This window comes from Zonotrichia leucophrys, unplaced genomic scaffold (assembly GCF_028769735.1).
Source record: "Zonotrichia leucophrys gambelii isolate GWCS_2022_RI unplaced genomic scaffold, RI_Zleu_2.0 Scaffold_281_67234, whole genome shotgun sequence".
NCBI classification, from domain to species: Eukaryota; Metazoa; Chordata; class Aves; order Passeriformes; family Passerellidae; genus Zonotrichia; species Zonotrichia leucophrys.
The window spans coordinates 1-15,594 of NW_026992486.1; the positions used below are offsets into that span (position 1 = coordinate 1).

Sequence of the window (15,594 nt, forward strand, 5' to 3'; positions counted from 1 at the left end):
CCCCAAACCCGGGAACACCCCCAGGCCTCCAGACCCCCGGAACCCCCAGGCCCCCCGGAACCCCCGGACCCTCGGGTGTACTCCCCACCCCTCCGGCCTCCTCACACCCCCGGTTCCTCCCGGGCCCCCGGGTGTCCCCCCATCCCTCCGGCCTGCCCAGGGTCCCGGTTCCCCCCAGCCCCTCGCGTGTCCCCACAGAGCCCCGGGACCCCTGGATGTGCCCCCATCCCTCCGGCCTGCCCAGGGTCCCCGTTCCCCCCAGGGCCGCGGTTCTCCCCGGCCTACCGGATGTCCCCCACCCCTCCGGCCTGCCCAGGGCCCCGGTTCCCCCCGGTGTCCCCCCGTCCGGTCGCACTCACGCAGCCGGTGCAGCAGCCGCGCCCCGAGGCAGAGCAGCAGCAGCGGCCAGAGCTGGGCCAGGCCCTGGCGCGCCGTGGGCACCACGCAGCCGGGCAGCACCTGCGCCGCGAACTCTCGCGGAGGCAGCGCCGCCATCCCGACCCGAGCGGGGCTCGCTGCGTGCCGGGACCCCCAAAAACCCCAAAAAAACCCAAAAAACCCCGAAATGCCCCCAAATCCCCCGCCCGCGCCTCGCCCGGCGCGCCGCCCGCCCGCCTGAGGGGAAAGGGGCGGGGCCCCCGCGTCCACCAATCAGCGCCCGCCGTCCCGCCCCGCGCGGCAGCGCTGACCAATCAGAGCGTGGCGCGGCCAAATGGCGGCGCGCGACGGGGCGGCCGTTGCCAAGGGCGGGGCGCGGTTGCCGGGGAGCTGGGGATGCTGGCTGGGCGGGGTCTGGTTGCTAAGGGGCGGGGCTCCGTTGCTATGGGCGGGGCCTCGTTGCCGGGGATCTTTCCCGTGTTGCTAGGGTCGGTTGCGTTGCTAGGGGCGGGGCCTGACTTGGTTGCTAGGGGCGGGGTTTGCAAGGATGCACTGATGCATGCTAGGGGGGTGGCCTGTTGCTTGGGAGAGCGTTGCTAGGGGCGGGACCTCATTGTGCAGAGCGGGGCGCTATTGGCTGTTGCCAGGGCTGGTTGTCAGGGGCGGGGCCTATCTCCATGGCAACCAGGTGCGGCGGGCTCGGCGCGGGGCAGTGTGGGGCGGTGGAGGACGGAGCCGGCCCACAATGCCCCGCGGCATGGAGCAGTACATCGTGCTGGGCCGCATCGGGGAGGGCGCGCACGGCGTCGTGTTCAAGGCCAAGCACCGCGAGGTGGGACCGGGGACCAGGGGCTGGGGGTCGGTAACGCGGCTCGGCGGGGCCTGCCTGACCCCCGTGTCCCCCCAGACCGGGGAGCTGGTGGCCCTCAAGAAGGTTCCGCTGCGGCGCCCCGAGGAGGGGCTGCCCCCACAGACCCTGCGCGAGATCAAAGCCCTGCGCGAGATGGAGGCCCACCCCCATGTGAGTGAGCCCTGAGTGACCCTCGAGTGACCCCTGAGCCCGGGGACCCCAAATCCGGGGCCTCCCCGAGTCCCTGGTACCCCCCCATTGTCCTTGTTGTCCCCCCATCGTCCCTTGTGCCACCCCCGAGTCCTCGGTGCCCCCCCGATCCTATCTCTGTGCCCCCCCCATAGTCCCCTGTGCCCCTTCCCGAGTCCCCGGAGCCCCCCGAGCCCATCTCGGTGTCCCCCCGCAAGACGCGGGGTCCCCCTCCCCCCACAGTCCTGGTGTCCCCATAAGGCCCCCCCGTGTCCCCCAGTTGTGGGCCTGTGCCCCCAGGTCAGGGTTCCCCCCTTCTCTAGGGTCCCCGTGTCCCCCCCAGTTTCGGGGTCCCCGTGTCCCTTCGGTGTCCCCTCCCCCAGCTGAGTCCTCTCCAATCCCGGTGTCTCCCCAGTGTCCCCTCCAGGTGCCACGGTCCCCGATGTCCCCAATGTTCCTCATGTCCCCACTGACATCGCTGCTGGATGTCCCCCATTGTTGTCCCCCTGCTGTCCCCCCGCTGTCCCCGCAGGTGATCCAGCTCCAGTCCTGCTGTCCCTGCTGATGTCCCCCCTCTGTCCCCTCTGTCCCCTGAAGTTCCCCTGATGTCCCCACAGGTGATCTGGCTCCAGTCTTGCTGTCCCTGCTGTCCCTGCTGATGTCCCCTCTCTGTCCCCTCTGTCCCCTGAAGTTCCCCTGCTGTCCCCACGGGTGATCCAGCTCCAGTCCTGCTGTCCCCACTGATGTCCCCTTGCTGTCCCTGCTGTCCCCGCTGATGTCCCCACTGTCCCCCCCAGGTGTCACTGTCCCCCCGCATTGTCCCCGCAGATGATCCGGCTCCAATCTCGGTGTTCCCCTGGTGTCACTGCCCCCAGTGTCCCCGATGTTCCTGATGTCCCTTGCTTGATGTCCCCGCTGTCCCCACAAGTGATCCAGCTCCAATCCCGCTATCCCTGGTGATGTCCCGGCTGTTCCTGCTGTCCCCCGATGTCCCCACTCCTGTCCCCCCCACAGGTGATCCGGCTCCGGGCCGCCTTCGCCCAGGTGTCACTGTCCCTGTGTCACTGTCACTGCGTCACTGTGTCACTGTTACTGTGTCCCTGTGTCAGTGTCCCTGTGTCACTGTCCCTGTGTCACTGTCCCTGTGTCACTGTTACTGTGTCACTGTTACTGTGTCCCTGTGTCACTGTCCCTGTGTCACTGTCCCTGTGTCACTGTCACTGTCACTCTGTCACTGTCATTGTGTCCCTGTCCCTGTGTCACTTTCCCTGTCCCTGTCCCTACAGGTGATCCGGCTCCAGGCCGCCTTCGCCCAGGTGTCACTGTTACTGTGTCACTGTCACTGTGTCACTGTGTCCCTGTGTCACTGTCACTGTCCCTGTGTCACTGTGTCACTGTGTCACTGTGTCACTGTCCCTGTGTCCCTGTGTCACTGTCCCTGTGTCACTGTCCCTGTGTCACTGTGTCCCTGTGTCACTGTCCCCACTGCTGTCCCCACAGGTGATCCGTCTCCGCGCCGCCTTTGCCCAGGGTCCCGCCGTGGTTCTGTCACTGTGTCACTGTGTCACTGTGTCACTGTCACTGTGTCTCTGTCACGGTGTCCCTGTGTCCCTGTGTCCCTGTCCCTGTCCCCACAGGTGATCCGGCTCCACGCCGCCTTCGCCCAGGGCCCCGCCGTGGTTCTGTCACTGTCACTGTCACTGTCCCTGTGTCCCTGTCCCTGTGTCCCTGTGTCACTGTCTCTGTGTCACTGTCCCTGTGTCCCTGTCCCTGTCCCCACAGGTGATCCGGCTCCGCGCCGCCTTCGCCCAGGGCCCCGCCGTGGTTCTGTCCCTGTGTCACTGTCCCTGTGTCACTGTGTCACTGTCCCTGTTCCTGTCCCCACAGGTGATCCGTCTCCGCGCCGCCTTTGCCCAGGGCCCCGCCGTGGTTCTGTCACTGTGTCACTGTCCCTGTCACTGTGTCACTGTGTCACTGTGTCACTGTCCCTGTGTCACTGTGTCACTGTCCCTGTGTTCCTGTGTTCCTGTGTCCCTGTGTCCCTGTGTCCCTGTGTCACTGTGTCACTGTCCCTGTGTCCCTGTGTCACTGTCCCTGTGTCCCTGTGTCACTGTCCCTGTCCCTGTCCCCACAGGTGATCCGTCTCCGCGCCGCCTTCGCCCAGGGCCCCGCCGTGGTTCTGTCACTGTGTCACTGTGTCACTGTGTCACTGTGTCACTGTCACTGTGTCACTGTCACTGTCTCTGTGTCCCTGTGTCACTGTCCCTGTGTCACTGTCCCTGTGTCACTGTCACTGTCCCTGTGTCCCTGTCCCTGTGTCCCTGTCACTGTCACTGTCACTGTGTCACTGTCCCTGTGTCACTGTCACTGTCCCTGCTGTCCCTGTGTCACTGTGTCACTGTCACTGTGTCACTGTGTCCCTGTGTCACTGTGTCACTGTCCCTGGTGTCACTGTGTCCCTGTGTCACTGTCCCTGTCCCTGTCCCCACAGGTGATCCGTCTCCGCGCCGCCTTCGCCCAGGGCCCCGCCGTGGTTCTGTCATTGTGTCATTGTCCCTGTGTCACTGTCCCTGTGTCCCTGTGTCCCTGTCCCTGTCCCTGTGTCACTGTGTCACTGTCCCTGGTGTCCCTGTCCCTGGTGTCACTGTGTCACTGTCACTGTCCCTGTCCCTGTCCCCACAGGTGATCCGTCTCCGCGCCGCCTTTGCCCAGGGCCCTGTGGTGGTTCTGGCCCAGGTGTCACTGTGTCACTGTGTCCCTGTCCCTGTGTCACTGTCCCTGGTGTCCCTGTCACTGTGTCACTGTCCCCACTGCTGTCCCCACAGGTGATCCGTCTCCGCGCCGCCTTCGCCCAGGGCCCCGCCGTGGTTCTGTCCCTGTGTCACTGTCACTGTCCCTGTGTCCCTGTGTCCCTGTCCCTGTGTCCCTGTGTCACTGTCCCTGTCCCTGTCCCCACAGGTGATCCGTCTCCGCGCCGCCTTCGCCCAGGGCCCCGCCGTGGTTCTGTCACTGTGTCCCTGTCCCTGTGTCACTGTCACTGTCCCTGGTGTCCCTGTGTCACTGTCCCTGTGTCCCTGTCCCTGTGTCCCTGTGTCCCTGTCCCTGTCCCTGTCCCTGTGTCCCTGTCCCTGTCCCCACAGGTGATCCGTCTCCGCGCCGCCTTCGCCCAGGGCCCGGCCGTGGTTCTGTCACTGTGTCCCTGTCCCTGTGTCACTGTGTCACTGTCCCTGTGTCACTGTGTCCCTGTGTCACTGTCACTGTCCCTGTGTCACTGTCACTGTCCCTGTCCCTGTGTCCCTGTCCCTGTGTCACTGTCCCCATTGCTGTCCCCACAGGTGATCCGTCTCCGCGCCGCCTTCGCCCAGGGCCCCGCCGTGGTTCTGGCCCTGGAGCTGCTCGTGGGGGACCTGGGGGGGCTCCTGCGGGCGGCCCCGGCCCCGCTGCCCCCGGCCCGGGTGCGGGCCCTGCTGGCCATGACCCTGCGGGGGCTGGGCCACGTGCACGGCCAGCGCCTGGTGCACAGGGTGAGGGATCCCGAAACGGGAATGGGGACCCCAAAAATGGGAGGGCTGGGCCACGTGCACGGCCAGCGCCTGGTGCACAGGGTGAGGGACCCCGAAAATGGGGTGAGGGACCCCGAAATGGGGATGGGGACCCCGAAATGGGGATGGGGAACCTGAAATGGGAATGGGGACACCGAAATGGGAATGGGGACCCCAAAAATGGGAATGGGGACCCCAAAAATGGGGGGGGGGGGGCTTGGGCACATGCACAGCCAGTGCCTGCTGTACAGGGTGAAGGACCCCAAAATGGGTGAGGGACCCCTAAAATGGGAATGGGGACACCGAAACGGGAATGGGGACCCCAAAAATGGGGGGGCTGGCCCATGTGCATGGCCAGTGCCTGCTGCACAGGGTGAGGGGCCCCAAAAATGGGGATGGGGACCCCGAAATGGGAATGGGGATCCCAAAAATGGGGGGCCTGGGCCACGTGCACGGCCAGCGCCTGGTGCACAGGGTGAGGGACCCCGAAACGGGAATGGGGACCCCAAAAATGGGAATGGGGACCCCAAAAATGGGAATGGGGACCCCGAAAATGGGAATGGGGACCCCAAAAATGGGAATGGGGACCCCAAAATCGGGAATTGGGACCCCATAAACAGGAATGGGGACCCCAAAACGGGGTGAGGGACCCCAAAAATGGGATAGGGGAACACAAAAATGGGGGGCCTGGGCCACGTGCGCGGCCAGCGCCTCGTGCACAGGGTGAGGGACCCCGAAAACGGGGTGAGGGACCCCGAAAATGGGGTGGGGGACCCCAAAAATGGGAATGGGGACCCCAAAATGGGGTTGGGGACCCCGAAATGGGGATGGGGACCCCAAAAATGGGAATGGGGACCACGAAAATGGGGAGGCTGGGCCACGTGCACGGCCAGCGCCTGGTGCACAGGGTGAGGGACCCCGAAAATGGGGTGAGGGACCCCGAAACGGGAATGGGGTCACCAAAATGGGAATGGGGACCCCAAAATGGGAATGGGGACCCCAAAATGGGAATGGGGACCCCGAAAATGGGAATGGGGACCCCAAAAATGGGGGGCCTGGGCCACGTGCACGGCCAGCGCCTCGTGCACAGGGTGAGGGACCCCAAAAACGGGAATGAGGACCCCAAAACGGGGTGAGGAACCCCAAAAATGGGGGGACCCCAAAATTGGAGTGGAAGAGGCTCAGCCAGCTGGAGGACACCCCAAAACTGGGGTGGGCACCCCAAAATTGGGGGGTGGGGGACCCCAAATCGGGGTGGGGGACCCCAAATCGGGGTGGGGGGAAGGCTGCACAACACCCCAAAGCCGGGGCGGGCACCTGAGGGGTCCCCCAATACCTGCAGGGATTGAAAGCACCGGGGCACCCCAAAATCACGGAGAACACCCCAATACCCTCCATGTGGGGGCCGTGCCCGGTCTGGGGGGGCTCCCCCAGCATTGGGGTCCCCCCTGATGGCGGTTTTGGGGTGCAGGACCTCAAGCCGGCCAATCTGCTGCTGGACAGCGCCGGGCGCCTCAAGCTGGCGGATTTCGGGCTGGCGCGGGTGCTGGGCCCGCCCTCGGGGCGCCCCTACAGCCACCAGGTGGCCACCAGGTACGGGATTTGGGGTGTCCCCCCCCGCCCCGGGGAGGGCGGGGTGCACCCCCAAAATGAGGGGGAGCCCCCTGAGCCCCCCCCCGTTTGTGCAGGTGGTACCGAGCCCCCGAGCTGCTCTACGGCGCCCGGCACTACGACGAGGGCGTGGATCTGTGGTGGGTGAGAGGGTTTGGGGGGGTCCTGGGATTTTGGGGGGGTCTCTGTGGGGTTTTGGGGGGTCCCTGTGGGGTTTTGGGGTGTCCCTGTGGGATTTTGGGGGTCCCTGTGGGGTTTTGGAGGGTCCCTGTGGGGTTTGGGGTGTCCCTGTGAGATTTTGGGGTCCCTGTGGGGTTTTGGGGATCCCCTTGATTTCTGGGGCATCCCTGTGAGATTTTGGGGTGTCCCTGTGAGATTTTGGGGATCCCCTGGGGTTTTGGGGGTGTCCATGTGGGATTTTGGGGGTGTCCCTGTGGGGTTTCAGGGGTCACTGTGGGGGTTTGGGTGTCCCTGTGGGGTTTTGGGGATTCCTGTGGGGTTTTGGGGTGTCCCTCTGAGATTTTGGGGGTTCCTCTGTGGGATTTTGGGGTCCTCATGGGATTTTGGGGTCCCTGTGGGGTTTTGGGGGTCCCTGTGGGGTTTGGGGGGTCCCTGTGGGGTTTTGGGGGTTCCCCTGGGATTTTGGGGTTCCCCTGGGATTCTGGGGTCCTCATGAGATTTTGGGGTCCCTGTGGGGTTTCGGGGATCCCCTTGATTTTGGGGTCCCTGCGGGATTTTGGAGTGTTGCTGTGGGGTTTTTGAGTCTCCTGTGGGGTTTTGGGGGTCCCCCTGGGATTTTGGGGGGTCCCTGTGGGATTTTGGGGGTCCCTATTGGGTTTTCTGAATCCCCTGGATTTCTGGTGGGTCCCTGTGAGATTTTGGGATCCTCTGGGATTTTGGGGTGTCCATGGGATTCTGGGGGGTCCCCGTGGGATTTTGGGGTGTCCCTGTGAGATTTTGGGGTTCCCATGGGGTTTTGGGGTGTCCCTGTGGGGTTTTGGGGGTGTCCATGTGGGATTTTGGGGGTCCCTGTGTGGTTTTGGGGTGTCCCTGTGGGGTTTTGGGGGGTCCCTCTGAGATTTTGGGGGTTCCCCTGGGATTTTGGGGTTCCCCTGGGATTCTGGGGTCCTCATGGGATTCTGGGGTCCCTGTGGGGTTTTGGGGTGTCCCTGTGAGATTTTGGGGATCCCCTGGGGTTTTGGGGGTGTTCATGTGAGATTTTGGGGTCCCTGTGGGGTTTTGGGGGTGTCCCTCTGGGATTTTGGGGTCTCCATGGGATTTTGGGGGTCCCTGTGGGGTTTTGGGGGGTCCCTGTGGGGTTTTGGGGTCCCTGTGGGGTTTTGGGGGTTCCTGTGGGATTCTGGGGGGTCCATGTGGGATTTTGGGGTCCCCATGGGATTTTGGGGTGTCCCTGTGGGGTTTTGGGGTGTCCTTGTGAGATTTTGGGGATCCCCTGGGATTTTGGGGGAGTCCCTGTGAGATTTTGGGGGTCCCTGTGGGGTTTTGGGGTGTCCCCCTGGGATTTTGTGGTCCCTGTGGGATTTCTGGGGGTTCCCATGGGATTTTGGGGCTCCCTGTGATATTTGGGGTGCCCAGGGCCGTGGGCTGCATTTTCGGGGAGCTGCTGACGCTGTCGCCGCTGTTCCCGGGGGAGAACGACATCGAGCAGCTGTGCTGCGTGCTGGGAGCGCTGGGAACGCCCAGCGCCCGCGACTGGCCGGTACTGGGAGCACTGGGAATGGACTGGGAGGGACTGGGAACAAACTGGGAGGGACTGGGAGGGACTGGGATATACTGGGAGGGACTGGGAGGGACTGGGAGGGACTGGGAACAAACTGGGATGGACTGGGATGGACTGGGAGGGACTGGGAGAGACTGGGAACAAACTGGGATGGACTGGGGTGGACTGGGAGGGAACTGGGAACAAACTGGGATGGACTGGGAGGGAACTGGGAACAAACTGGGAGGGACTGAGACCAAACTGGGATGGACTGGGAGGGACTGGGATGGACTGGGATCAAACTGGGAGGGACTGGGATGGACTGGGAGGGAACTGGGAACAAACTGGGAGGGACTGGGAACAAACTGGGATGGACTGGGAACAAACTGGGATGGACTGGGAGGAACTGGGAGGGACTGGGATGGACTGGGATGTACTGGGATGGACTGGGAGGGACTGGGAACAAACTGGGAGGGACTGGGAACAAACTGGGATGGACTGGGATGGACTGGGAGCAAACTGGGATGGACTGGGAGGGACTGGGAACAAACTGGGAGGGACTGAGAACAAACTGGGATGGACTGGGAACAAACTGGGATGGACTGGGAACAAACTGGGAGGGACTGGGATGGACTGGGAGGGACTGGGAACAAACTGGGATGGACTGGGAGGGACTGGGATGGACTGGGAGGGACTGGGAACAAACTGGGATGGACTGGGAGGGAACTGGGAGGGACTGGGATGGACTGGGAACAAACTGGGAGGGACTGGGAACAAACTGGGATGGACTGGGAGGGACTGGGATGGACTGGGAACAAACTGGGAGGGACTGGGAGGGACTGGGAACAAACTGGGATGGACTGGGAGGGACTGGGAGCAAACTGGGAGGGACTGGGTTATACTGGGAGGGACTGGGATGGAACTGGGATGGAACTGGGAGGGACTGGGATGGACTGGGAGAGACTGGGATGGACTGGGAACAAACTGGGAGGGACTGGGAACAAACTGGGAGGGACTGGGAACAAACTGGGATGGACTGGGAGGGACTGGGAACAAACTGGGAGGGACTGGGATGGACTGGGAGGGACTGGGAGGGACTGGGAATGGACTGGGATGGACTGGGAGGGACTGGGATGGACTGAGAACAAACTGGGATGGACTGGGAGGGACTGGGATGGACTGGGAGAGACTGGGATGGACTGGGAACAAACTGGGATGGACTGGGAACAAACTGGGAGGGACTGGGAGAGACTGGGATGGACTGGGAGAGACTGGGATGGACTGGGAGAGACTGGGATGGACTGGGAACAAACTGGGAGGGACTGGGAGGGACTGGGATGGACTGGGTTATACTGGGATGGACTGGGATGGAACTGGGAGGGACTGGGATGGACTGGGAACAAACTGGGATGGACTGGGATGGACTGGGAGGGACTGGGTTATACTGGGATGGACTGGGAGGGACTGGGAACAAACTGGGAGGGACTGGGATGGACTGGGATGGACTGGGTTATACTGGGAGGGACTGGGATATACTGGGATGGACTGGGATGGACTGGGTTATACTGGGATGGACTGGGATATACTGGGAACAAACTGGGATGGACTGGGAGGGACTGGGAGGGACTGGGAGGGACTGGGAACAAACTGGGAGGGACTGGGAGGGACTGGGATGGAACTGGGAGGGACTGGGATGGACTGGGAACAAACTGGGAGGGACTGGGAACAAACTGGGATGGACTGGGATGGACTGGGATGGACTGGGAGGGACTGGGAACAAACTGGGAGGGACTGAGAACAAACTGGGATGGACTGGGAGCACTGGGATGGACTGGGAGCACTGGGATGGACTGGGTTATACTGGGATGGACTGGGAGCACTGGGAGGAACTGGGAGAGGGGCAGGAGGGGCACTGGGAGGCCCTGGTGTGCACTGGTCTATACTGGTCTGTACTGGTTTATACTGGTCTGTACTGGTTTAAGCTGGTCCATAGTGGTTTGCACCAGTACATGCTGGTGTGTGCTGGTTTATACTGGTTTGTACTGGTACGTGTTGCCGTGCGTTAGGTTATACTGGTCTGTACTGGTTTGTACTGGTCCGTAGTTGCGTGTACTGGTATGAGTGGTATGTACTGGTCTGGACTAGTTTGTACTGGTTTATACTGGTGAGCACTGGTTTATACTGGTGAGCACTGGTTTATACTGGTTTATATTGGCCTATACTGGTCTGTGCTGGCCCATGCTGGCCTGCACTGGTTTATAGTGGTTTGTACTGGTCTGCACTAGTTTATACTGGTCTATACTGGTTTATACTGGTTCATAGTGGTTTGTAGTGGTATAAGTAATGCATACCTGTCTGGGGTCGTTTATACTGGTTTGTACTGGTGCGTACTGGTCTGCACTGGTTTACACTGGTCTATACTGGTTTGTACTGATTTATATTGGTCTATACTGGCCTATACTGGTCTGCACTGGTTTATAGTGGTCCATACTGGTTTACATTGGCCCATACAGGCCTGCAGTGGTTTACACTGGCCCATACTGGTCTTTACTGGTTTATACTGGCCCATACTGGTCCATACTGGTCTATACTGGTTTACACTGGCCCATACTGGTCTTTACTGGTTTACACTGGCCTGCACTGGTTCATACTGGTTCATACTGGCTCACATTGGCCCACGCTAGTCTATACTGGTCCATACTGGTCCATACAGGTTTATACTGGTCCATACTGGTCCATACTGGTTTATACTGGTCCATACTGGTCCATACTGGTCCATACTGGTCCATACTGGTCCATACTGGTCCATACTGGTCTATACTGGTCCGTACTGGTTTATACTGGTCCATACTGGTCCATACTGGTCCGTACTGGTTTATACCGGTCTATACTGGTCCGTACTGGTTTATACTGGTCCATACTGGTCCGTACTGGTTTATACCGGTCTATACTGGTCCGTACTGGTTTATACTGGTCCATACTGGTCCATACTGGTCCATACTGGTCCATACTGGGCCATACTGGTCCTTACTGGTTTATAATGATCCATACTGGTCCATACTGTTCCCATACTGGTCCATACTGGTTTATACTGGTTGATAATGATCCATACTGTTCCCATACTGGTTTATACTGGTCTATACTGGTCCGTACTGGTTTATACCGGTCTATACTGGTCCGTACTGGTTTATACTGGTCCATACTGGTCCGTACAGGTTTATACAGGTCCATACTGGTCCGTACTGGTTTATACCGGTCTATACTGGTCCGTACTGGTTTATACTGGTCCATACTGGTCCGTACTGGTTTATACCGGTCTATACTGGTCCATACTGGTCTATACTGGTCCGTACTGGTTCATACTGGTCTCGGTCTGGCAGGAGCTGTCGCAGCTGCCGGATTTCCCCAAGCTGCGGTTCCGGCCGCGGGTCTGTGCTGACCTGTGCTGGTCCATTCTGGTTTATACTGGTCCATACTGGTCCATACTGGTTTATACCGGTCTATACTGGTCCATACTGGTTTATACTGGTCTCGGTGTCGCAGGAGCTGTCGCAGCTGCCGGATTTCCCCAAGCTGCGGTTCCGGCCGCGGGTCTGTGCTGACCTTTGCTGGTCCATTCTGGTTTATACTGGTCCGTACTGGTCCGTACTGGTTTATACCGGTCCATACTGGTCCATACTGGTTCATACTGGTCTCGGTGTCGCAGGAGCTGTCGCAGCTGCCGGATTTCCCCAAGCTGCGGTTCCGGCCGCGGGCGGCGCCGCCGCTGCAGCTGCTGGTGCCGGGCGCTGACCCCGCGGCGCTGGACCTGCTGCGGCAGCTGCTGCGCTACCGGGCACGGCTGAGGCCCCGGGCACACCAGGTACGGACTGGGAGGGACTGGGAGGGACTGGGAGGGACTGGGGGGACTGGGAGGGACTGGGGGCACTGGGGAACTGGGAGGGGCTGGGAACTGGGAGGGACTGGGAGGACTGGGGGCAATGGGGAACTGGAGGACTGGGCAATGGGGCAATGGGAACTGGGGCACTGGAGGACTGGGGTATCCCTGATGGAGCCATGGACCCACTGCGGTACCGGGCACGGCTGAGACCCCGGGCACACCAGGTACGGAACTGGGAGGGACTGGGAGGGACTGGGGGAACTGGAGGGACTGGGGGAACTGGGGGAACTGGGAGGGACTGGGGCAATGGGAGGGACTGGGGCAATGGGGAACGGGGGCACTGGGGACACTGGGGGAATGGGTATCCCTGATGGAACCATGGACCTGCTGCGCTACCGGGCATGGCTGAGACCCCGGGCACACCAGGTATGGAACTGGGAGGGACTGGGATATACTGGGATGGACTGGGGGAACATGGGGGAACTGGGAGGGACTGGGAGGGACTGGGGGCACTGGGGGAACTGGGAGAGGACTGGGGGCACTGGGAGGGACTGGGGGCAATGGGGAACGGGGGGCACTGGGGACACTGGGGGGAACTGGGGTATCCCTGATGGAGCCATGGACCCACTGCGGTACCAGGCACGGCTGAGACCCCGGGCACACCAGGTATGGAACTGGGAGGGACTGGGAGAGACTGGGGGAACTGGGGAATGGGGAATTGGGGTACCCCAATGGAGCATGGACCCACTGCAGTACGGGGCATGGCTGAGACCCCGGGCACCAGGTACGGACTGGAGGGACTGGGGGCACTGGGGAGCTGGGGGCAATGGGGAACTGGGAGCACTGGGAGAGACTGGGGAACTGGGGTACCCACGATGGAGCCATGGACCTGCTGTGCTACCGGGCACGGCTGAGACCCCGGGCACACCAGGTACGGACTGGGGGGGACTGGGGGGACTGGGAGGGACTGGGGGCAATGGGGGAACTGGGAGGGACTGGGGGAACTGGGAGGGACTGGGAGGAACTGGGGGCACTGGGAGGGACTGGGGAACTGGGGTATCCCTGATGGAGCCATGGACCCACTGCGGTACCGGGCACGGCTGAGACCCCGGGCACACCAGGTATGGAACTGGGAGAACTGGGAGGGGACTGGGGGCACTGGGGGGACTGGGAGGGACTGGGGGCACTGGGGTATCCCTGATGGAGCCATGGACCCACTGTGGTACCAGGCACGGCTGAGACCCCGGGCATACCAGGTACTGGGGGAACTGGGAGCACTGGGAGAGGGACTGGGAGCACTGGGGGGCAGTGGGGGCAACTGGGAGCAGTGGGGAATTGGGCGGCACTGGGGCACTGGATCAATGGGGAATTGGAATTGGGCATTGGGAATTGGGGAATTGGGGACTGGGGAATTGGGGATTGGGATTGGGGTTGGGATTGGGAATTGGGCATGGGAATGGGGATTGGGAATTGGGGAATTGGGAATTGGGAATTGGGGCATTGGGAATTGGGGCATTGGGAATTGGGAATTGGGGATTTGGGAATTGGGGATTGGGGATTGGGAATTGGGATTGGGAATTGGGAATTGGGGATTGGGAATTGGGGATTGGGAATTGGGAATTGGGGAATTGGGGATTGGGAATTGGGGAATTGGGAATTGGGGAATTGGGAATTGGGGAATTGGGGATTGGGAATTGGGGAATTGGGAATTGGGGATTGGGAATTGGGGAATTGGGAATTGGGGAATTGGGGAATTGGGGAATTGGGAATTGGGAATTGGGGATTGGGGCATTGGGAATTGGGGCATTGGGGAATTGGGAATTGGGGCATTGGGGCATTGGGGCAATGGGGAATTGGGGATTGGGGATTGGGGATTGGGAATTGGGAATTGGGGAATTGGGGCATTGGGGCATTGGGGAATTGGGGCAATGGGGAATTGGGGATTGGGGCATTGGGAATTGGGGAATTGGGAATTGGGGAATTGGGGATTGGGGAATTGGGAATTGGGCATTGGGGAATTGGGGAATTGGGAATTGGGGAATTGGGATGGGGCATTGGGGATTGGGAATTGGGGATTGGGAATTGGGGATTGGGGAATTGGGGATTTGGGAATTGGGGAATTGGGGATTGGGAATTGGGGATTGGAATGGGAATGGGAATTGGGAATTGGGGATTGAGAATGGGGAATTGGGAATTGGGAATTGGGGAATTGGGGCATTGGGGCATTGGGGAATTGGGGAATTGGGAATTGGGGATTGGGGAATTGGGGATTGGGCATTGGGCATTGGGGGTCGCCCCCCTGACGCCCCTCCCCCCCAGGCCCTGCTGCACCCCTTTTTCTTCGGGCCGCAGGAGCTGAGCCCCCCCCCGCCCCCGGGGGGGCCCCGGCAGCCCCCCGAGTTCAGCCTGGACACGGCGCTGGAGCTGCCCCCCCGCGGGGCCCTGGGACCCCTCCCCACAATGGGGGACCCCCATTGACACCCCCAGGGGCCCTGGGACCCCTCCCCAAAATGGGGGAGCCCCATTGACACCCCCATCCTGCCACTGCCCCCCCGCGGGGCCCTGGGACCCCTCCCACAATGGGGGACCCCATTGACACCCCAGGGCACTGGACCCCTTCCCAAAATGGGGAGCCCCATTGACACCCCAGGGCCCTGGGACCCTCCCCAAATGGGAGCCCTGAGAGACCCCCCTGACCCCATTGACACCCCCATGGGACCCCTTCCCAAATGGGGGAGCCCCATTGACACCCCCAACCTGCCACTGCCCCCCCCGCGGGGCCCTGGGACCCCTCCCCAAAATGGGGGAGCCCCATTGACACCCCCATTGACAACCCCAGGGGCCCTGAGACCCCTCCCCAAAATGGGGAACCCCTGAGAGACCCCCCCCGATCCACCACTGACACCATCAGGGGCCCTGGGACCCCTCCCCAATATGGGGGATCCCCATTGACACCCCCATTGACCCCCCAGGGGCACTGAGACCCCTCCCCAAAATGGGGGACCCCCATTGACACCCCCAGGGGCCCTGAGACCCCTCCCCAATATTGGGGACCCCTGAGAGACCCCCCCAATGCCCCCCCCACGGGGCCCTGGGACCCCTCCCCAATATGGGGAGCCTGAGAGACCCCCTGACCCCCATTGACCCATCAGGGGCCCTGGGACCCCTCCCCAAAATGGGGGACCCCCATTGACACCCCCATCCTGTGGGACCCCTCCCCAAAATGGGGGACCCCCATTGACACCCCCATCCTGTGGGACCCCTCCCCAATATGGGAGACCCCCGAGACCCCTCCCCAGTTTGGGGCACCCCCACTGACCCCCAGCGCCCCCCCCCCCCATGGGGCTGTGGGACCCCTCCCCAACCTGGGGACCCCTGCGGGACCCCCACAGTCCCCCCAAACTTGAGAACCCCCCCAGCCTGT

At 61.9% G+C, this 15,594-nt stretch overlaps 1 protein-coding gene across 1 annotated transcript; it reads left to right on the forward strand.

Moving 5' to 3' along the window:
- The first annotated feature begins 988 nt into the window (after window positions 1-988).
- Window positions 989-14,701, forward strand: CDK20 (cyclin dependent kinase 20). Its single transcript, XM_064700955.1, has 8 exons — window positions 989-1,210; window positions 1,286-1,399; window positions 4,753-4,941; window positions 6,431-6,552; window positions 6,648-6,710; window positions 8,167-8,290; window positions 11,997-12,152; window positions 14,490-14,701. The coding sequence occupies exons 1-8, from the start codon at window positions 1,124-1,126 to the stop codon at window positions 14,646-14,648; spliced, it is 1,014 nt and encodes a 337-aa protein (XP_064557025.1). The 5' UTR covers window positions 989-1,123; the 3' UTR covers window positions 14,649-14,701.
- The last annotated feature ends 893 nt before the right edge of the window (window positions 14,702-15,594 follow it).

Excerpts from the sequence above, each read along its gene's own strand:
- CDK20 (XM_064700955.1), top strand. The coding sequence starts at position 1,124 with ATGCCCCGCGGCATGGAGCAGTACATCGTGCTGGGCCGCATCGGGGAG. Across the intron at positions 1,211-1,285 it reads TCAAGGCCAAGCACCGCGAG|ACCGGGGAGCTGGTGGCCCT; the intron begins GTGGGACCGGGG and ends GTGTCCCCCCAG. Across the intron at positions 6,711-8,166 it reads GACGAGGGCGTGGATCTGTG|GGCCGTGGGCTGCATTTTCG; the intron begins GTGGGTGAGAGG and ends TGGGGTGCCCAG.